Below are 23,665 nucleotides of genomic sequence, written 5' to 3'. Positions count from 1 at the left end.
GCTGCCTTACAGGTATAAATTTGTTATTCAAAGCAAACAAGAAATCTTTTCTAGTCTCAACTCCTTGTGAGGTATGAGGGGGACATAAGATATCTGCAGACTTTCCTATCTCTTGCTTTTCCCCTACAAACAGAACCCCTCTTATCCTTCTTCATTAGTATTACATGGCAACATATGGCTTAAACAGACTTCTGTTAAATACAGAAAATCACACCTAGGAATCCTGGTATTCAAGGGCACAACAGAATTTGCAGCATCTAGCTATCCAAAAAACTCAAAGAGTCCTCTGAATAGTCCACATTTACTGTAGGAATTCTGTCATTTGCCTTTGAGGGGCTAGTTACTTATATTTTTTAGGATGATCAATATTCTTGTAGTCCTATGGTTTTGGGAAACAGGATTGCATTTTTTAAAAAATAAGTAACTACCAACTTCCTTTCTCGTTGATGTCTACAACATGCATTTTTGTAGTGTACTCAGTCCTCTGTTTTAGGCTGGGCAGGTTTGTGCTTTTATACAGTTCAACTCTCAAAGTTTTCACACTACAGACAAAATGAGAGACGAAAATACAATCAACATTTGGAAATGAATGGGAATGTGTGTGTGTGTGTGTGTGTGTGTGTGTGTCTGTCTGTCTGTCTGTCTGTCGAGAGATTTACAGACTTCATTGGGACAGGCTGCAACAAACACCTTGTGCTAAGAAAAAAAAGGACATTATACAATAATACATCTGAGAAACAGCAGAGTCCAGTCATGATGTAATTTCCATAGCAACAAATTCCAGCAATGCCAGACACGGTTGCTGTCTTCTTATGAATGTGGTTATCAACTTAATGCCTTCAAATATGCTGGACTAGCTAGTTCCTATAAGTCCCAACCAACATAACCAATGGCCAGGAACTATGGCAATTAGAATCCCAAGTAACAAGGGTAACCTTTCCCCCACAAGCTGGCATCAAAAAGAAAGTTTGGGATGCACCATAGCTCTACCCTTATATCAATAAATCAGATATTCAAGACCAATCACACAACATTGCCAATATGTCCGGATGTTCTCTGTCCTGAAAGATGTAAAATGTGAGATGCTGACTCTTCTTTTGACAACTCAGGACATCAGCTTCAATTGGGAGTCACCCTTGCAACACTCCATTTGGGTACATTGTGGGTGTAATAAATCATTTTCATTTGCAATTTGATGGGGATTTTCCCGACATTTTTGTAAAAAGAATTTCTTATGCTGGAGGCATTGTACATATCTATACTGATCTTATTAAAAGAAAAAGCAAAGCAACAAGGATTGCCAACTTTTATTTTCTCTGTTTGTTCAAAATGTTTCATTTTCATGGGGCTCCCGATACCAAGCTACCATGGGCCTTTCCTCTTGTACCATGGTCAGAGTTGCAAGACCAAGCAGACCAGGTCCCGTAAGACAAAGAGCGCACCTATGCTACAGTGCCACCCCAACCTAGCATTCCATCTGCTGATTCCAAAGAGCCATTCCTTGACCACCAAGACGTATAAAGCTATGTGTACTCATTCACACATGCATGTCCCTGTTCCAACAGATCTATGCTTCTGTGAAATATACTGTAATGTACAGTTGTACTCCAAACCATTTTATTTTACATGATATCTGAAATGAGTTGAAGACTGTGTACTTGCTCCTGTTTCCATTTTATTCTCTCATTAAACAGTTATGAAATAAGCTAGGCTGAGCCAGTGTCTTCTCTAGAGAGGGGGGTATTTGTATAAGAAAACCCCACACAGGTGGACATAACAAGGGTCCGGCACCCTGGGGCCAAACCATGTACTCACCTGTCCATTGCTGCAGAAGGAGGGAAGACGAGCCTCCCTGCCAGGCTGACTAGTGGCTGGTTGACCACAAGCTCCAGAGCGATTGGAAGGGAGCGTGGAGCCAGCTGCAGCAGCAGACGGGTGAGTGGACAGTCTGGCCCCAGGTGGCTGGACCCTAATTATGTCGACCTGTGCAGGGGTATTCGTATATGAATACAAAGACCCCCATCTCTAGTCTTCTCCCTCCATGGACTACAAGTCTTTTAGACACTAGCTAGATGTTCAAATACTTCCAGGAAGGATGTTGGTGTAAATCTGCAAATCAGTTCTTACTGGCATTTAGATCTGAAACACAATACAAATAAAATAACATGGCATTTACAAAAAAATAAACTACCAAATAGAAGTTGCCATATCATAGATGCTTTGCACAGAGAACAAATGATATATGAATACAATTTACAGTGGTGCCTCACATTGCGACGTTAATTCGTTCCGCAAAAATCGCTGCAGAATGAAAATGTCGCAATGCGAAATAAAAAAAGCCCATACAAATGCATTAAAACGCGATTAATGCGTTCCTATGGGCTTAAAACTCACAGTTCAGCGAAGATCCTCCATAGCGCGGCCATTTCTGGTGGCTCTTAAATGAGGAATCTGTCCCAGAAAACAGCGGGCGGCCATGTTTTTCCCGGCGGCCATTTTGAAACCGCCGATCAGCTGTGCGAAAATGGTCACTTTGCGATGATCAGTCATTGCAAAGCGAAAATACCCCATAGGGAACATCGCAAAGCGATCACTTTTGCGATCGCAAAATGTTCATCGCAAAGCGATTTTGTCACTAAACGGAGCGATCGCTATGCGAGGCACCATTGTACTTATTTTGCTTTTTTATAATTGGCACACCTTTTAAAGCTGAAACTGTTACACTTCTTTTAACATAATAATTGGTTTTGTTTTATTTCTACAAGCAGAGATAAGGTGGAAGGAAAGGGGTTTTGTTAAACAATAACCAGTGGCCTTTTCAAAGTCTTTTTAAAACGAAGGTAACTGAAGCTTTTTTTTACAGAGACACAGTTTTTATTTCGTGTTGTTTCTACATGCAGAGGCATAAGCATGCAAGCAGAGATATAGTTAAATAAAAAATAGCCAGCTTTATAAGGTTGTTCACGTCTTCACCTGGTTCAGGAAGCTGTGACTCACCATTGCTCTTCTCTTACCCACCCTTGCCCTATTCTTTGGCTTTAGCATAAAGATCCGAACTTGCACCAACTGACATTTAACTTAAATGCCATTCTACGAAAACAAAGCATGGCATACAATTCTGAAGCCAGCATCCCACAGAAGGAAGGGAGGAGGAGAGAATCTGTGGTTCAGTGGTAGACTGTACCACCTCTGCAAAAGGAAGTCCCACATTCAGTCCTTAGCAACTCCAAGTAAAACTGGATAAATACCTGCATGAAGTTCTGGAGAACCAGTGTTGGTTGGTGAAGAAATGCTGGATGCCAAGATTCTAACTGTATAACAAAACCAACTGAACATGACCAGCATGATAGTATACAGTAATGCAAAGTGATGAGATGGTGGGCAGAAACACAGGCACACAGAATCATTTATGCTGCGATTCAAGGAGATGGTTTTATTAATTTGCCATGTTCAGATACTGCCTTTCTTCAATTGAGCTCAAGCAGCATACATGTCTGCCCCCTTTCCTCTTTTATGCTCAAAACAACCCTCAGGTCAGGCTGAGAGTGAGAGACTGATCCAAAGTCACCCAAGTCCGCTGAGTTCTCACTGGGGACTAGCATCTGCTTCTCTCAAGTCACTAGTTCAAAACTCACCACTATACTACCCCGGATGTATAATATACTTTAGTAGTCAGCTCATTCCAGATGTGAATTTTCTGTTTCTTTCCTTTCTCTTTCTTAAACGGATACACTTTTAAAACTGCTTTTAGTATAGCTGGTATTTTAATAATTGCCCATTTAATTACGTTTTAGTGTTATAATATTATGTTAATATTTAATATTATAATAGCTTATTGTTCAGTGTACCTGTTTTTCATAATGTAAACAGCTTGAGTTTTAAATTTGGAAGAAAAGGCAATCTATAAATCCAATGAAATGAGGTCTGGTAGACTTGGGAGTTCTACGTAATATGTAGTATATGTGCTGGGTTAAAAGAAATATATAATTAAATAGCAGTTCCCACTTCCATTTGATTTACAACCGATTAATGCAATGCAAACAGCCTTTGGGAGAAACTACTTCTCCGATGAGGGCATATAACATCAACACAGTGACAATACAAACATGAATAAAACATAGGCCAGTGATCAGTTTTTAAACAGCAAGAAGTCACTTGTCACCCAGATTTTTCTAACTCACAGAACAGCCCTGCTTGAACCAAGACTAAACCATCTGGTCCGGCATCTTATTTCCAACATTAGTCAAAGAGAAGCAGACCTTGACAAGTTACTTTTATAAAGTATTACTCCTAGAATCTCCAGTATGGGGTTATACCTGGAATATTCCCAAGAGGTTATAGGTAAAAAATTTAATACATCTCAGCCACTGCTGATAATTGACAACAGATAATCTGTAGTACATGGCTCTTGAATAGAGGTTGTATTTAACCAATGTTATTAATAGCCACTGATGAATCTGTGATATTTTCCCAATCCTGTTCCAAGGCCAGATTGAGGCAGAGTTCTGTTAATTGATTACACACTTTCAACAGAACAGTCCTGGAGAAGCTGCAGTGGCAAATACCCTACCTCCATCTTTCTCCTCTTCTCTTTTTAAACAACATGTCTCTCCACATCTCTCTTACTTCCTGGTACAATTTAGAAATTAATACACCTGGAAATGAGCAGAAGTGGTGCCATCCTTCCAGCATCGCACGGTTTCCACTGCCACAGAGCGACAGAGTGGGCAGGTTTTCTCCTTGTCAAACCAAAGACAGAGACACTCTTCACAAAAGACATGCTGTAGAGACAAAGGATAGAATTCAGTGTCATCTTTGTATACTGAAAAAACACCACCACACATAAAAGTATGAAGGCAGGAAGACATATATTGTAACACTGAAATGATAAAAAGAGGTTACTTACCTGTTCTTCAAATGGTCATCTGTGAATTCACACTAATGGGTTTCATCTGCACCTGCGCAGAGGTCTCCGGAATATTCCAAAGCTTTATGCTACACTCGTGAAGCACTGCCCCACCAGCCCACGAGGTCCGCCCGCCCTCAGTTATCTCAGTTCCCAACACAGCCTGCCGCTGCATCAAAGGATAGAGGAGTGATGGACAGAGGGGAGGACGGGCGGGAAGTGTGAATTCACAGATGACCACTTGAAGAACCGGAGTTACAGGTATGTAACGTCTTGTTCTTCTTCGTGGTCTCTGTGAATGCATACTAATGGGTGACTAACAGGTTTACCTTGCAGGTGGAGGGATGTCATGGAAGGACTGGAAAAACACAGCTCTCCTGGAGGCAGCATCGACTTTGGCTGTTGCGTCCAACCTGTAATGGGAGGCAAACACTGTGTTGTCAAAGTAGCAGTTTGCAAATGTCCATCAATGGGACTCCGCAGAAGGGCGCTGTGGAAGAGGCTGTTATCCTCGCCGAATGAGCCTTAATGCCTTAAGGCAAAGGTTGCTTGGCGAGTTGTTATGTCAGATGTATAGTGTAGATAATGCATCGGGATATTGTCAGTGAGGATATCCGAATAACCCCTTGTGGGTGGTATGTTGACATGAACAGTCGTTAGACTTTGTGAATGGGGCCGTCCTGTAGGTATAGAAGGCCTGGGCCCCTCGGTGTTTAATGCATGTGGTGATTTGTCTAGATCAGCAGTAGGGTACAGAAGAAAGGTTGGTAGATTAATTGTTTTGAGAGAGGAGATGTGTTCCTATGTGGTAGCTGGAAGCTTGAAGGGAGGACAAACGGGCGTGAAGGGCTCAGGTGGAGAAACGGGTCTCATGCTATTGGCACCATGGTACTGATGATGAGAAATTTGATGTTCTTTCCTCAACCTCTTGTGGGGAGGAGAAACATTGGGTGCCTGATCATGATGGTTGGATTCATGAGCCGACACTGATCACACTGTCGATATAGGGCTGAAAAGCAGTGATGTTGGAGTCACTGTAACGTCCGCGGTACTAACCAGAGGTGTTGGAGAGACAGCGAGAACAGATGACTCAAGTTGAATCGGTATCAGAATGTCCTCTGGAGCAGAGGCCCCCAATCCCCGGTCTACTGCCCAGTGCTGGTCCGTGGCCTGAACCGGACTGGGCTGCCAAGACAGACCTCCTGCTCCCCCCGCACGCACTCACCCCACACAGCCTGTTTGCTGCTGCGCGTGCGCTCCAGGATGCCCATGTGAGCACTGTGCCACCGTTTGCGCATGAGCATGTGTGCACCCAGAACACACCATGCCAGTTTGTGCGTGTGCACGAGCGTGGCCACGCCCATGAGAGAGTGTGCGCTTGTTTATGCATGCTTTCTTTCATTTCTTAGTTTTTTAGAGGTGTCTGATATGGAAGGGGACTTTAGTACTGGTGTCAACGTGTCCAAATTCGGTCATTTCGATTTCGTTTTTTGGGTAGTTTTAGTAGATGATTTGGCAGATGAAGATACTGTTGAGAGAACCGGGGATTGTCTGGGGGTAGCGCTATATGAGGCAAATCCATTGTCTGAGGTTTAAAAGATTTTTCCCAGAGAAAAGACATGAGTCTTTGTTGCCTTAATTTTTGTGCTTGTTTATAAGGTTTTTACAAAATTGGCAAGATGTTTGGTGGGCTTCCCCGAAACAGAACAGGCAGATATTGTGGCCGTCTGTAAGGGGAATTTTATTAGAGCATGACGTGCACTTTTTGAAGGGGGCGTGTGTGCCATAAATGGTGGGAGAAAGGGGAAAAATTCCAAATAATGTACTTATCTAATGATGTTATGGTAAATGTTGATTAGAAGAGTTCAAAAGTTGAGAAAAAAATGGTCCTATTATTCCTTTTTTATAGAAAAATCTAACAAATGCAGGAGCTCGATGGAGGAGAGATCTCATGTGGCGGCAGTAAAAAGGAACTGAGGTAACTGTGAGGGTGGGTGGACCTCGTGGGCTAGGGGGGCGGTCCTTCATGAGCACAGCATAAAGCTTTGGAATATTCTGGAGACCTCTGCGCAGGCACAGATGAAACCCATTAGTGTGCATTCACAGAGACCACGAAGAAGAAACAATGCCTACTTTCTATTATTCAATGGAATGAGTATTTCACTTTGGTCAACATTTGACAGTGGTTCTATATAGATGACAATTTCATATGCATACTACTTAGTCACCTTACACTGAAGTGTGTGTACAAACGTTCATTACTGTACTTTTTATATCTTCATTTTTCTTTTTTTAAAAGTGCTGTTTTATTTTGAAATATACCAAGTAAAAAGAGAGGCAAATGAACAGTAAAGAGTAAAAAGTGGTACATTTGAAGTTAGAAGGGAGAGAAGGCTAAAGCTCAAAATGAGCTCAGAATTGCAAGAGAAGCAAAAAACCCCGATAATAAAAATATGAAAATATATTGAAAAATACAAAATATAACAAAAAGGGGGTTTCAGCTATGTTTAAAGCAAAAGGAAGAACCAAGAAATGACTAATGTTTTACTGGGATGTATATAGTAGTGCACTGTCCACTACATTCAAGGATAAATATTACAGTGGTGCCTTGTTTAGCGACATTAATCCGTTCCGGAAAAAAGTCGCTAAGCGATTTAATCACTAAGCGATTTTTAAAAGCCCATAGAAACGCATTAAAACTTGTTTAATACGTTCCTATGGGCTTTATGCGAAGATCCTCCATTGCGGCGGCCATTTTCGGTGCCTCTAAAGCGAGGCAACACAGCGGGCAGCCATTTTGTTTTCCGGCGGCCAGTTTGAAACCGCTGATCAGCTGGCGGAAAATGGGGGCTTTGCGGTGATCACTCCCCCCCGATCATCGCAAAGCGATTTTTCTCCATAGGGGCCATCGCTAAGCGATCGCTCTGGCGATGGCCAAAACCCCATTGCTAAGCAATTTCATCGTTGAACGGAGCGATTGCTAAGCGAGGCACCACTGTACTTTGTATCTGCAAGGCATTGTAAAATTGAGAATTGATAAAGTAAAAAAAAATTAAGGAGCAAATAAAGAAATATAAAAAATCAAAGTTATGTTGGTATAGAAGAATAGCACTATGTAAAATGAAGATTATCCCTAAATTATTATTATTATTCATTTTGGATGGTACCATAAAGATAGGTGATAAGGAATTAAAAGAATGACAGAATATGATTAATATATTTTGCAGTGGAAATAAAAGTTCAAGGGTAAAGAAAAAAATTATGGTACATATCATAAAGAGAGTGAAGCTTAAGTTTACTAAATATTATATTACATAGCAAAATAACTGAGACACATTCCAGATATTATAGTAAATAGTAAAAATGTAATCTGGAATGAAGAGGAGTTTAAGGAATTATGGAAAATACTTTTAAAATAAAATATTAAAGCTATTGTTAGAAATATAGATAATCCCTTTTTAAATCATATATTACAATATTAGAAAACTATAGGGGAGTACTAAGTTCCTTCCCTTAAATCTTAAGAGAAAGTTTAAAAGGGTTTTAATAGGACTGGAAGTTATTGGATAAAGATGTATAACAGATAGCAAATAAAACAATTATTAGGAGAAGAATTACAGGGTTGAATATAATTCAGTTAGAGGACTGCATAAATTAATGGAGAAAAAAGGAAAGGGTTGAATGATGATAAAATCTGAAAAAATTACTAGAAAAAATGGAGAAGTTGGAAAGTAATAAAAATAGAAGGAGGATAATAAGTGCAACATATAAGATGTTGATAAAGAATGAATATAGAGCACTCTTTTTAAAAAATATATTAATAAACAAAAAAATCCCTAGATATACACTTATTGTGCTCCGCTTCACTAGGACCAGTGGAGATAATCTACTCCTTCCTTTTATGGAGCCCCATTTCCCCTTCCAAAAATACATAGACTATACAATCCTTCCCCTTTATTTATATAAAATCGATAAATTCTCCCCATATATCTCCAAACTCATTCTTAATTACCTTTCCTGTTCTTACTCTAATTTCACATGTTAATTTATCATTAATAACTATATTCCACACTTCTTTTTACCATTCATTTAGTTGGAGACCACACATAACCTTCCAGTTCTTTGCTATTATTAATTTAGCTGCTGTTACTAAATTTATAATAAATTCTTTGTTGAATACCATTATTCCCCCTCGGGTAGTGTGGGCGGCATATAAGTTATATATAAATATATAAATAAATAAATAAATAAATAAATAAAGTGCTATTTCTGGACATATTTTTAGATATAAATTTAATATTTCACTTATTTCTTTGAAAACCAATTTCCAGAATTTAATATATATTATTATATATTCGCATTCCTACTGCATATGGAAGCAGGTTCCCACTTCTTGCTTACACCTCCAACATATTTTGGAGTACTTTTATCCATATATTCAGTTTCACTGGTGTTAAGTATTATCTCCAAACTGATTTATAAAATTTTTCTTTTATTCTTATAGACATACATTTTTCTTTTATTCCATATATTCTTCCACTTCTGAGTACATATTTCCTCTCCCAAATCTGTTGCCCATAGGATCTTTAAAACCTCATCTTGACCCTCTACTTCTGTTAACACTATAAATTTTACTTATCATTCCCTTCATTCTTTTATGCCCATTTTCCTTTTCAATCTATAACACATTTTCTTCAAATTTGGTAAGCTCCATACATTTACCATTTCTTCTTACCCATTCTCTAGTCCAGTGGTGGTGAACCTTTCTGGGCTTGTGTGCCCAAACTGGGGTGGGGGTGGGACAGCGGGTGGTGTGCCCAGGTTCCCTGGACTCAGACCCAGGAAACCGGAACCAGAAGTGGTGGTGGAAGGGGGAATTGTGGCGGCAGACCAGGAAGTGGTGATCGCAGCAGGGAGGTGCCTCAAGCCCCCTCCGCTGCACCAGTTGCACCGGATCCGCCTGCCGAAGTGCCAGCTCTGGCTGCAGCTAGCTCCTGAGGTTTGGCTGCGTGGGGGTGGGGGTGGCGCAGGGGTGGGGGGAGTAGCGATCTGGTGACCTGTGGCTTGTGTGCCAGCAGCAAGGGCTCCGCGTGCCATAGGTTTACCATCGCTGCTCTAGTCCAACACTCCAACTGGATAACAAGCCATGACAATTGTTCCCTTCATAACACTATTATTTGCTTTTTAGTACCCATTCTCTCCATCCAGTCTTTTATCCTAATAACATGTTTCCTCCTTAATATCTTTTCCAAACATCTTTTCAAATTCCCTGGGAATTTCTCTAATAGTGCTACAGGGTGTAATGGGATAAATATTTTTCTTATGCCAGATTTGTATCATTTTAAAAAGGTATTTTCAATCCTTACAATACTAATATTACAGTGGTGCCCCGCATAGCGATGATAATCCGTTCCGAAAAAGTTGTCACTATACGGATTCATTGCTATGCGGAACAAAAAAGCCCATAGGAACGCATTAAAACATGTTTAATGCGTTCCTATGGGCAAAAAACTCACCGTTCTGCAAAAGTCCTCCATGCGGCCGCCATTTTCGCTGCCCGGTAAGCGAGGAAAGGGGGCCAAAACACTGCGGGCGGCCAGTTTCTTTACCCGGTGGCCATTTTGGAACCGCCGATCAGCTGTTTTTAAAACATCGCTATGCGAAAATCGGTAAGCAAAACGCTTACCGATCACCCCAACTGATGTTTTACCATTAAAAACATCGGTATGCGATCGCTTTTGCGATTGCAAAAAGTCAATCGCTATGCGGATTCATCGTTAAACAAATCGGTCGTTATGCGGGGCACCACTGTATTTTGTAGAAAAATATATTTTCTGGGTTATCATAAAATCATAGAACAGTGAAGTTGGAAGGGGTCTATAAGGCCATCAAGTCTAACTCCCTGCTCCCTGTAACCATGGTTCTTCTAGTGGATCTCTGTGAATTCACACAAATGGGTTTTACTCAGCGCCAATTTAGTCCCCCCCCAGGGTGCAAGCTCCGCCTCCTCAACCTTCCTTTCACTTCCCTTAGTCTGCCGTTACCAAAAAGTAGGTATTGAGAAGAAAGGCAATGTGACGGACAGAGGGGAAGAAGGAAGGGATGTGTGAATTCACAGAGGTCCACTAGAAGAACCATGGTTACAGGTAGGTAACCTAACATTCTTCGTAGTGGCCTCTGTGAATGCACACAAATGGGTGATTAGCAAGCTTACTCATCGGGTGGAGGGCCGTCACTGTAGTAAGGATGTCAGTATCACCCTTCCAAATGCAAAATGATTTTTGGCTCTGACATCAAGGCGATAGCTCTTCACAGACGTCAGAGGGTTGGACCAGGTAGCTGCTCGACAGGTATTTTGTATCTGTATGCCACGGTGCAGAGCAGTTGATGTGGAAACTGCATGGGTGGAATGTGCCTTCAAATAGTCTGGTACCGGTTTGCCTAAAAGTTGATAGGCTAACTGGATGGTTTGCACTATTCACCTCAATATCGTCTGAGAAAAGGCCAGAGTACCTTTGTTGGGACCGTCATAGCATATGAATAGTCTCTGTGAACGTCTAAAGAGTTCTGATTTAGACAGAAAGACAGGGCTCTTTTCACATCTAGCGTATTAAGCTTGTGCTCGAGCAGTGAAGCTGGAGATGGAAATAATGTTGGTAGTATGATAGGTTGATTAAGATGGTATTGCAGGTAGGTGAAACAACTCTTTTGTTATTATTTTCAGGTGGGCAAACCATTGCTGTCGAGGCCACCATGGGGCGATGAGTAGCACATCCGCTCGGTACTGGATGATACTAATGACCGTACTGAGTAACATGGGTATTGAAGGGGAAATGTAGGCAAGTTCTCCTGACCAATTTGTCATGAAACCATCTCTGAGTGACTCGGTGTCTACGCCTGCCTTCAAGCAGTATCTGCAGCACTTCGCATTGCAACAGGGGGCAAAGAGGTCTATTGTTGGATGGCCCCATCTGAAGCAGATGTCTTGGAAGACCGTCTCGTTTAGAGATCATTCGTGCATGCACGCGGGAAGCCTGCTGAGGCGGTCCGCAAGGCAGTTGTCCTCTGATGAAATATGGATGGCTTGAGGAAAAATATGGTGACTGTGGCACCATTCCCAAAATTTTATGGTGAGGTGGAGGAGAGACAGAGAGCGTGTCCCTCCCTGTCTGTTTATGTAATGGATGGCCGTAGTGTTGTCCATTACAAGTTGAACTGCTCTTTGATGCGTGGTAGGAAGGCTTGAAACGCGTTCATGATAGCCATCATCTCCAACTGATTTATGTGAAGTTCTCTCTTTTTGTCCACAAACTGTGGACCTGGAGTTCTTGGCAGTGTGCTCCCCATCCCGAGGGGCTTGCATCCGTGGTTACCTGTATGGACAGGTGAGGTGGTTCGAAGGACCTGTCCATTGATAAGTTGTGGACGGATGACCACCAAGTGAGTTGGTCTGCCAGATCTGGTGGTATAAGCATTTTCTTTAGTGGGCTGTCTGTTATGGGGTCGAAATGAGAGAGGAACCAGGATTGGAGCGTCCTCAGCTTCAACCTGACATGGAGGACGACTGATGTTGTGGACGCCATGAGGCCGAATAGGTGTTGTGCGCCATGGGCAGTTACAGTCTTGTAAGGCAAGAATCGGTGCACTGCCTTTTGAATTTTCATGATTCTTTGGAGTGGTAGGAAGGTCTTTGCTTCTAGGGCGTTGAGCTCGTCTCCGATATAATTCACCAGCTGGGATGGTTCTAGATGAGACTTCTCTCGGTTTCTCTTTAGACCCAGTTTGTCTAAAGTGTCCAGTGTGAGTTTTGTGGCTCTTACAGCGTCATGGTAGGATTGGGCAACCAGGAGCCAGTCATTGAAGACCGCTTCTTCCCTGATACAGAGATACGCTGCCACGGGAATCATACATTTGGTGAATGCCCTGGGGGCTGTCAAGAGCTTGAAAGGGAGAGCAGAGAATTGATATGTTGTATCCTCGAACTGGAATCTGAGAAACTTTTGGTGAGTAGGATGTATTGATATATGAAAATATGCATCTTTGAGGTTGATGATTACGAACCAGTTTCCCTGGGATAGGAGAGGGTGAATGCAATAAAGGGTTAGCATACGGAATTTTCTATACAGTATGAATTTGTTGAGGTCTCTAAGGTCCATGATTGGCCAATACCTCCATCCTTCTTAGGGACTACAAAGTATCGGGAGAAGAACCCATTATTAGAGTCAGAAGATGGAACTCTGACTATAGCACCCTTTCTGAGGAGTGATGATATTTCCTGTCGTAAGAGTACTGCGAAGGAGGTGTTCTTAATGAAATTTGGTGGAGGGATTTTTGCAAATTTTATGAGGTAGCCCTTTTCGATAATAGCCAGAACCCATTTACTGTATCAGTTGTAATTTTCTGCCATTCTGGGAGGAACAGGGAGAGTCTCGTGTGGCTATAAGAGTGATAAGGCATATTGCTTACCCCTCGTGTTTTACGAAGAGGCTGTCTGGTGCCTTGGTATTGTTGCTGTTTAAATTGCAGGGGGTTAGTCTGTGGTGGTTGGTAGATCCTTTCCTGCGGTTGCTCCTTATTGTGACGAAAGGGCTGGGATTGATATTGCAGGTGGTAGAAAGGCCTTTTGTAAGGAGGCCTCTGGTATTTATATGGTTGGCATGGAACATATGATTTAGCCGTTTTCCTCATCTTATGGATGTTTTCCATTATGTCATCAGTTTTTGCATTGAACAACCCAACAGCATCGAAAGGGAGGTCCTCAATCTTAGTCTTGGTATCATTGACAATGGTCTTTGATGTGGTGTCAGCAGTGTTTCTCCGCAACCCTCTGCTCTTTTGCAAGGGTGGTAGCCTCTGTATAGGTGTCCAGGATTTCTGTCTTTGATGGCTCTGGTGCTGCTTCCAGAGCAGGGAGGATTTTGTCCCATAAATGTCTCTGATAGGTGCCCATTGCTGCCTGGTAATTGGAGATCCTAATCATTAATGCTGCTAGCGAGTAAAGTCTTCTCCCGAAGGAGTCAATTTTTCATCCCTCTCTATTCACAGGTGTCGTGAGAGACCTAGTGCGGGACTTGTATTGCGTGGCTTCAACCACTATTGAATTAGGAATCGGGTGTTTGGCTAAGAAGTCCGATTCCAATCCACGCGTCTTATAAAGATGTTCAACCCTTTGTGGAATTTGAAGAGTTGAGGGTGGCTTATCCCATGAGTCTTTAACAAGCTTAAGAAGTGCTGGGATAAGGTTCAAACTATGTGGGAGCGTCTTATCCTGGTCCATATTATGCAATACTAAGTCTTTCTCCTCCTGTGACGATATTTGAGCATCAAGTTGCAGGATCTTTGCCATGCGCAGTATGAGTTGGGTGTAAGATGTATAGTCATCCGCAGGTGATAGGGGATGACTGTCTGTGGTATCAGCGGAGGGGTGTTGAGCCTCGGATACACCTGACAATGATGAGTCATCCTTATTAGAAGAGATAGAAGCCCTCAATGGCGAGTGATGAAAACCCCTTGAATGTATCCTCGAAGGAGGGTCAGCATCCGACTGCATCCGTAGATGCAGAGAAAGGCTCGGTATCCTGGCTGGAGTAAAGCGTGGTTGCTGTCAGCAAACACGGGTCCAAAAACACGTGTAAGCCTGGACAGAGAGCAATCAGGAGTTTGCACATGCTAAAATGGGCTGAATGAGTCCAAATTCAGCTAGCTATGATACAACACTCCTTCTCACAGGTCTGCCCACATAAGAACACCCTGGTACCCTCATGTGTTATTATGAAAAGGTCAAGTGGGCTTTGTAGTCCTTAGACTTAACTTGCACCACTGACAGGACTCTAAGTAAGCTAGGCCGAGGCAGCACTCTCAGATGACCCTATGACAAGTGTACTGTTCAGGAAACCAAATGAGTTTTATAATCTTTATTTTATTAAAGAATAAGCATGTTACTAAGTATCAAAGCCAAATTAAACCAAAGCAAATAAACTAGCATTGTGCTGATTAGTTACAAAGATGTAGTGAGGCAAAGAAAACATGAAAAATAGAAAAGAGTTCAAAAACCTTACAAAAACACAAAAAGCCATTAAAAAGAATAAAAACAGTTCCAGTCCAGGAAATCATTAGTAAAAACAAAATAAACCAAGTAGGTTATAAAAACGCTATAGTCCTCAGTGATCCTGTAGAACAAGAATCCTGTACTAAAAAGAAAGATTCAGTAAAAGTCCCATTATCCTTAGAAAAGTCAAATCCAGTAAATGTACCATAGTCCTTACAAAATTACAAGAGCATAGTCCATATGGAGTATTCCAAGAAAAGAAGTCCCTAAAGAATATTCCATAGAACAGTCCATAGAAAATAGTCCATGCATAGTCCCTAGGGAAAAATCCCATAAGTCCATAGGTAATCCAGTATAGTAAAGGTTAGTCCCATGTGTCACGAATGACTGAAGGATCGGTCTTGAAAGACAATGTCCATAGTGAAAAAGTTCCTTTTTCAAGAGTAACTGGCAAGGGCTTATCGCACCTTCCCACGATGTCATCCAATCAGAGTTCGTTACTAGGCAAACAGTCCTGTTGTACCACATGACTTCTTTCTCATACACACCAGATGTTATTTGGGTTACTGTACTTTATCAAAGAGTCACAACAATTCCCATCTAATCACACAGAGTCCTTTCTCAGGCTTTCAGAATAACATTCTCTCTGCTCGCCTAGAAAACAACTTGTCAGCATAGCAAAGATACTTTATACAAAGAAACAAGATGGAACCTCTCTGGCTTATTTCTTAATTACAAAACCCATATGCCTTAAAAGATTTTAACTCAAAAACCCATCTCATCACAGTTGCTTCTACTGAGGAATGGCCTCTGTGGTGTTTAGGTTGTTTAGCTGGTATAGAGACCTCTGGTACCATCTTTCTTTTTTGAAGTGGTTCGACTCAGCGAGCAGAAACATTCCCTCGGCATTCAGAAGGGACATCTGGCAGTGGGGCCACAGAAAGGTACCAAGGTGGTGGCGGATAATTAAGACCCCTATATTCATTGTGATAGCCATAGCCATGGTACGGATATGGGAGGTATTGATCAAAGTAAGGATAGCCGTACTGTGGTGGACCCTCTGGAGGTTAGTATTGCTCCTCATGGCTATAAGGTTGGTATGGAGAAGTATGTTTGTGCTTCTTGGTTCTCTTTTTAGGAAGGCATATAGTGGACTTCTGTTCAGATTCGATATCAATATCTGCCCGCCGTGAGGATCAAGGGCTAGAATGGGCCAAGGCCGGGCTAGAAGGTGCGTCAGCCTTACAATGGCCTGAACTTGGAGAGAAGTTAGGAATAACATGAGGTGTTTCGGCTGGAGGAATGGCGCGTTCCTCCCTATCTAAGAGCCCAAGATCTTGTCTTGAGGATTCTTCCAATGGTAATGGAGCCGAAGGAAGGGATGCGATAGCCGGTTTGGCAATTTTCTTTTGTTTCTTAATTTTATCTTGTCTCTTTTCTTTTTTGCAGGATCAACTGGCCATGGTGGAGCCTTAGTGGAGACTAATTTGGCCAGCTTAAGAGAGTCCTTGGACTTGGTAAGTACTGAAGCCGTGCTGGATAAGGATTGTGCAGCTGGACTGGAGACAGATTTAATAACCTCAGGTCCTGGAGGGTTAGGAGAGGGCAGGGTTTGCACCTCCATGGCAGGGTTCAGAGTCTTTTGGTAAAGAAAGGACTGTAAGCGCTGGAGTCTCACCTTAATCGCTAGTTTGGAAAAGTTTCTGCATGCAGCACACGACTGGGTCTGATGGGATTCCCCCAGGCAAAATAAGCACAGATCATGTGTTAACAGGATTTTTTTGTAGACAAACGGAACACTTCTTAAAGCCCGAGAAGCCATAAAATAAGGGGAAGCAGAAAAATAAATAAAAGGAGGGGAATTCAGGGGAAAGGCAGGGGGAAGGCGGGAGAGTAGCGAAAAAAGATGAAACGGAGATCTATTGCTATGAAATACTACTACTACTACTACTACTACTACTACTACTACTACTACTACTACTACTACTACTACTAATAATAATAATAATAATACTAATACTAATACTAATACTACTAATACTAATACTACTACTAATACTAATACTAATACTAATAATACTAATAATACTAATAATACTAATAATACTAATACTAATACTAATACTAATACTAATACTAATACTAATAATAATAATAATAATAATAATAATAATAATAATAATAATAATAATAATAATAATAATAATAATAATAATAATAATAATAATAAACAAAATAAATGATTAGGAAAAAAATAAAACAAGGTAGATTCTCTATCAAAGCTGAATTTACTTTCCTTAATGCTCTACTGTTCCTCATGTCCTAACCCAATGATGGAAATAAAGGAACTGAAAGGAAGGTTGAGGAGGTGGAGCTTGCACCCGGGGGGGGGGAACTGAATTGTTTCCTTTTTCTAAGCTCTAGAATCTTCCGAATATCCCACGCAGGCGCAGAGTAAAACCCATTTGTGTGCATTCACAGAGGCCAATATGAAGAATCAAAGGATATATGCCAGGTGGTTGTCTAAGTTTTTTAAAAAATGCCTCAGTATTGGAGCAGTCACCACCTCTCAAGGTAATTGGTTCCACTGTCTTACTGCTCTAATACTGTAGTTACAAAGTTTTTCCTGATATTCAATTGAAATCTGGCTTCTAATAACTTGAGTCCATTGTAGCGTTGTTACCAATCTCTTGAAATTCCAACCTTGATTACATTAATTTATTGGATTGTGTTAAAATATCCACCATGTTTCTCATTTAATTAGCTATATAATATAATTTTATATTAAGTAAACCTAATCCTGGTGGCAGAAGCCCCTGTGCTGCAAGGTCAGAAGACCAAGCAGTCGTAAGATCAAATCCACGTGATAGAGTGAGCTCCTGTCACTTCTCCCAGCTCCTCGCCAACCTAGCAGTTCGAAAGCATGTAAATGCGAATAGATAAATAGGGACCACCTCGGTGGGAAGGTAACGGCAGTCCGTGTCTAGTCGTGCTGGCCACGTGACCATGAAAACTGCCTTTGGACAAAACGCTCACTCTATGGCTTGGAAAAGGAGTTGAGCACTGTGATGATTTGTGTTTTTATGTGTTATGAGAATGGGAAATGTAGTCCTAAAATTGTCCCAATAGCATCTATCTTGATTTAATGTCTGTGTCTGTGGTAGGAAAATTTTACAGGCTGTTTCAGAGAAGCTTCGTTCTCTGGTTATCTAGTTGCTAAGGAGAGCCAGAGAGTTACATTCCTGGTAGTCATAATAATTCTGCTACAAAACATAACAACTCAAGCTCCCATGAGAAAGTTAGGCGGGACAACAAGACCCAGGAGGGGGTGTTCCTTATGAGGCATCCTGGGAAGAAGAAGGAAGTTGGTAGAAGTTGAAAAAAGATGGAGTTTGACTGAGAAAGGACAGGCATGTGCTTTTTCCCAAAATGGATTATAACTTTTGAATGGAGCCTTTTTGCCTACATGGACTAATGGATTACAACTGGATTTTACCTTACCTGTTGGACTATGGACTGTGAAGTCCATAGCTGGAGTGGTGGGGGTGATTTGTCAGCCTTGATATGAAAATGTTTCTAACTGAAATGCTTTACTATAATCTGAATTCTTTTCTGAACCATATGTCTTAATAAAGCAGTAATGTTTTGGTATTGCATGCATTGGTTTCTTGAACAGACTAACCTATCTAATTGGCCATGTGTATTTGCTACCATATAGAGCCCAGATTTGCCTGAGTGTAAACTCATGAATTGTCTGTGTTTCTTGTTTCTACTTAACAAAGGGGATGGACTTGAGGAAGGAAAATTAGTGCAGGGCCTGGCTGAGATCTAGGGCTCGTCTTAGCTCACAAGGACTGACTAATTTTCTGAAATCTCTCCTTCTCCGGCTTCCCCTTAATCTCCTTGTAGATAGGGAGATGGCTTACAAGCACTGCGCCCTAGAGTTGGACACGACTGGACTAAATGTCAAGGGCAACCTTTACCTTTACCTAATCCTCCTAGTTTTTGATGTTTATACCAGTACTTCTTATTAAACTTTGCTTTTTAATCACCATTACAAAAGTTGTTAATTACATTTTGCCAATCTTTCTCTAACAGCTTTATTGGTATCATCCCGAATAAAAAAATAATGTTGGCCGCCAATATTTTCATTCTGCATATTGCTATCCTTCCAAACCATAATAATTCTATTCTTCTTAACTCCTTTAATTTATCTTTAATGTCTTACTTCAGCAAAATTTTCATTTCCTAAATATAATAATTTGTTCATAATATTTATAACCAAGTGATTTATACTCTTACATATTTTAATCTCAAATTCCCTTTTAATTCTTTCTTCCTTATCTTTAGCATAAATAAATAATATCATCTCTGACTTTTGCCAATTTATCTGTAGACCTGTCACCTACTCAAACTCTTTCAGATGTTGTTCAACCTGATCCATAACTCTCAGTGGATCTTCTATTGTATCATTCGCAAATAAGCTAATTTTATCTTTGATACCTATACCTTTTATTGCTCTCTCCTGCCTAGTAGCATTCACTAGTATCTCTATAACTAAAGCAAATAATATTGGGGAAAGAGGACAACCTGTCTAGTACCTCTACCTAGGAATATTTGATCTGTTAGTCCATCATTTACTAGTGCTATAGCAGTATTCTCTGAATAAAGTTGATTTATCATATTTTAAAAATGATTTCCCAAATCGTACTATAGCTGTCACTACTTTTAATGGTGGCCATTCCACACAATCAAATATTTTAAATATATCCAATGCCGTAACTCCTGCCCTCACCTATGAGGAAAGGTTGAGGTAACTTGCATGTTTAGCGTGGAGAAGAAAAGGCCAAGAGATGATATGACAAACATCTTCAAATTTGAAGGGCTGTCACATGGAAGATAGAGTAGACTTGCTTCTTGTAGCTCAGGAGGATAGGACCCAAATTAATAGAGTCAAGCTAAAAAAAAGGAAAGCATAATTCTCCCCAACAGCAAGAGCCATTCAACAGTACAAGGAACTGTCTCAAGGGGTGGGGGAACAGGTAAATTCTCCTTCACATAAAAGTTTTAACCAGAGGTTGGATAGTCACCTATCAGGGATGCTTTCACCGTGGATATCCTACACTAGTAGGAGACTGGACTCAATTACCCTTGCAGTCTCTTCCAGCTCTACAGATCTATGATTCTCTGATTATGTGGTTGGGGAACACGACACCAGCAACTGGGAACTGTGGCCCAGAGGCCTCTGAAGGTACAATTCTTCATTTTTGTCAAAAGATCTGGAAATGGCATTGCTTGGAGAACTGTGGAGGCATCATGGGCAGCTTGATGTCTATGCGCCATACAATACCAACTCCTAGACTGGTTTGTTTTCCAACAGTGAGCCCTGTATTCCCCATCCCTAATGCCCACAGGTACATTCAGGAGGTTTAGTAAGCAGGTTTCCATTTGTCCAAGCTATTCCGTGCTACTTTGTTTTGAAAAAATATAGGAAATATCACCTGGCATAAGAGGATAAGAGGTTCTCTGAACTCCACCTGACAGATGGCACAGATGTCGCCTGCCTCACTGCACTGTTGGTTAGTTGCACGGATCCCATAGCTCTGTCAAAGAGAAAGCACACTGCTAAAGCAACAGAACTCACTCGCTCAAGAGACACTGATAGCTATCAGCAACTGAATATAGTTTTAAAAGATTAGAAAAATTAATGGCTAGTAATCGTAACTGTGACATACACTAGCTATGTGTAGCTGGAGAGCAATGATAGGGAGACACTGATTGAGCTCATGCCTTGCTTGTGAATTTCCCACAAGCATCTTGTTGACCACTGAGATAAACCTATTTCTCAGGATGGGTGAAAGCTGGCTTGTAAGTGGTACCTGTGAAAAAGATCTAGGGTCTTAAAAGCAACAACAACCCAAATTTTGTACTGGGGGTATCAACAGAAATGTGGCGTCTAGATGAAGGACCATATCAGGGCCTTTCTTATCTTCCACAGAATGGAGATGAGAAAGCTTCAGCCTCTTGGCGCAGGGACTAAACTGCTCTACTGCAGCCGAACTCTGCTAGCCAGTTCAAAGTTCACTCATCTTTCCAATGTTGGTAAAATGAGTACTCAGCTTGCTTGGGGGGGGGGCAATGTGTAGCCTGCATAATTAGCTTGTAAACCACCCAGAGCTTTAAGCGTACTTTGCTTTTTCCCTACTATCCATCAACATTGGTCATGCAAGGAGAGGTTGATGGGAGGTGCAAGGCAACATATCTGAAGGGTATAAGGCTTCTCATACCTGCACTAGAACCAAAAAGCAAATATTTTGAGTTTCTTGAGCCTATCATTCTTCAGGAGAATGACAGGCTTTGAGAAAGAACTTTAGATATTCTGCCTGAAGTCTAAGAATCCCCACAATAAGGCCAACAAACTAATCTAACTTGAAATTGTACTGCAATAAGTAACATAACTGATCACTAGTGTGACAATTTTCAGCTACTGGAACATGAGCCCCCAGGGCTTTCTGAAGATGAATGTGTATTTGAAAAAAAATTCAGTATTATAATTATTATTCAGAAAACATTTATACCTACTGCTCTTAGCATGTAGAGATTATTGCATCAGCCTATGAGCTTTTAGCTTAGCCTTTATGTGCAACTGACAATTGAAAATAAAAGTTCTGCCCTTCAATTTAGAAATTGCTTATAAATGCAATATTTCAAAAATTCTAATAAAATTACTGAATGGAGCATGTTAGAAGGGGGGAATAATGTTTTTAGGTTTAAAGGTTTTAAAATATTAAACTAGCATCATGAGAGGCCAAATTCAGGCTTCAGTGCAGAGAAATGCCTGTGAATCTGAGAGCTGCCATATTGCTGGGGGTTTGCCATGATGCATGGCACTAGGAAGGGATTACTGTCAGTCACTGCCAACCCTTTCTCCTTAGCACAACCTGGCACATCTGCAAAATTGGGAATGCTGGGAATTAACAGCCCATCACATCTGAAGGGGGCTAGATTTGACTAGTCAGTGCTTCCCAACCTTTGCCCCCCCCCCAGATGTTCTTGGACTACAAATTCCAGAAATCCAGGCTAGCCCAGCTAGTGTTAAGGCTTATGTCAGTTTGATCCCAAGAACATATGCGGACCCAAGATTAGGAACCATTAGACTAGCTTGTATGAGATCTTCCAGGGACACCCACTGAGTAGGACTTTTAAATAAAATATCACCCAGTCTGTTATGTGAGTCAATCCCTTTGGACCTACAGCAACCCACAGTGATCCTCATTGCAATTGTCCAGCTCTCCAATAATAATATCAGGGATGTTGGTAAGTCTCAGGACCCAAGTCTGAAGTCCATGTCCAAGTCTTTGGTATCAAGTCCCAAGCTCCAAGTCTGAATCATGAGTTGCTTGCGGCACCTGAGGCTTGGGACTCAAGACTTGGCACCAAAAACTTGGACTTCTGCTGCCCACTCACACTGCCATTGACCTGCTTGCTGCCGCCACCTTCATTTGGGAGCCTGGGCACTGCCTCCCCGGACACATATGCTGACCACCTGATAAGCCAGTACAGGCAGGCCCTCTGAAGCAGGAGGAAGGCAGAGAGCCTTTCATAGTGATGCTCTAGCCTGCTGTTCTCTGAGGGCAGTTCCTCCAATTTGCCTCTTCCTGCAAGTCACCCTGGTGACGCTCTATGGCAAGCTAGAGCGTCACCAGGTCAACTTACAGGAAAAGGCAGATTGGAACACCTGTCCTCACTATGGCAGGCTACAGCATCACCATGAAAGGCCCTCTGATCCGCTGATGTGCTACATTTGAAGATGGCAGAGGCAGCAGAAGGTGACAATGCCACTTGGACAAATGGCTCTAAGTCATAAATTGAGTCACAAGTTGTCCCAGAAACCCCAAGTCAAGTTACCAGCGCAACTTACGTTTGACTTGACAGTGAGTCACAAAAGTCACAAGTCCCCCACTCTGAAAAAGACCTTCCCTGAAAACTGGTAAGCATGCAGTTATCTTAATATCTTAAATGCAAAGCAGCTGCTGACCTACCTGGGAAGTACAAAGGACCTTTAATGCTTTCCGCAAGCTTCCCACACGGCCACAGATGTCAAAAGACTAGAAGGGCAAGGTGTAGATATTTAGTATAAATGGAGCATGCTCATTCTCATTCTGCTGCTCAGGGGAAAAAATCAGGTACTTGTGCTAAATCCAGCCCTCCTAGTATCAGTCCGGTCCTCAAGAATTCTCCAGACAATAGCTTTCTTTTGGGACTGACTGGAGCTCCCCAAGACACCATCATTTAGTGTCTTCCCAGTTTTTGAATATGTTTTCGCTCACTGGCTCAATTACTAGCAGTAAAAGCTTTTAAGCTAAAATATGAGGGTTCTTTGGGTCCTAATCTTTTGATTTACTTTGGTCACACCTTATCTTATTCAGCCTCCAAGAACCTATTTGAAATTGAATTCACAGACTCACCTGTCATGCTGTATCTAATGCAGTATGTCGTGATATTCTTGTATTCAAGAGAATTTTTAAAAAAATAATTAGGCCTATCATATGGGGTGGGTGGGTAGAAACACTACTGGTAATAAAAGCTGAATGTTAGCAGGACAGCTTCAAGTCTTCCCCCATAAGAGGGTAAGGATTTATCAGTCCAAGTGCCTCTGAAAGATTTTGGAAAATAATACCTTGTTCCTGGAATTTTCCAAATGATTGGCG

At 41.4% G+C, this 23,665-nt stretch overlaps 1 protein-coding gene across 11 annotated transcripts in view; it reads right to left on the bottom strand.

The window, feature by feature from the left end:
- Positions 1-2,851: 2,851 nt before the first annotated feature.
- RNFT2 (ring finger protein, transmembrane 2) overlaps positions 2,852-23,665 on the bottom strand; it is a 58,426-nt gene continuing 37,612 nt past the window's right edge. For 9 of the 11 annotated variants that reach the window (XM_078381635.1, XM_078381640.1, XM_020813605.3 and 6 more), the window contains 3 exons: positions 22,997-23,062; positions 20,456-20,557; positions 2,852-4,781 (listed from right to left, as the gene is read on the bottom strand). In XM_078381635.1, the coding sequence (XP_078237761.1) occupies positions 4,647-4,781; positions 20,456-20,557; positions 22,997-23,062 (303 nt within the window). In that variant the 3' untranslated portion in view covers positions 2,852-4,646. Of the gene's footprint in view, positions 4,782-5,235; positions 5,320-20,455; positions 20,558-22,996; positions 23,063-23,665 lie in introns of all 11 variants that reach the window. The other 2 variants (XM_072983367.2, XM_078381642.1) reach the window with 2 other exon arrangements.

Source organism: Pogona vitticeps, chromosome 14 (genome assembly GCF_051106095.1).
Source record: "Pogona vitticeps strain Pit_001003342236 chromosome 14, PviZW2.1, whole genome shotgun sequence".
In the NCBI taxonomy this organism is placed as follows: Eukaryota; Metazoa; Chordata; class Lepidosauria; order Squamata; family Agamidae; genus Pogona; species Pogona vitticeps.
Note: the sequence above shows the minus strand (reverse complement) of the source record. Positions and strands in the feature narration are given on the sequence as shown.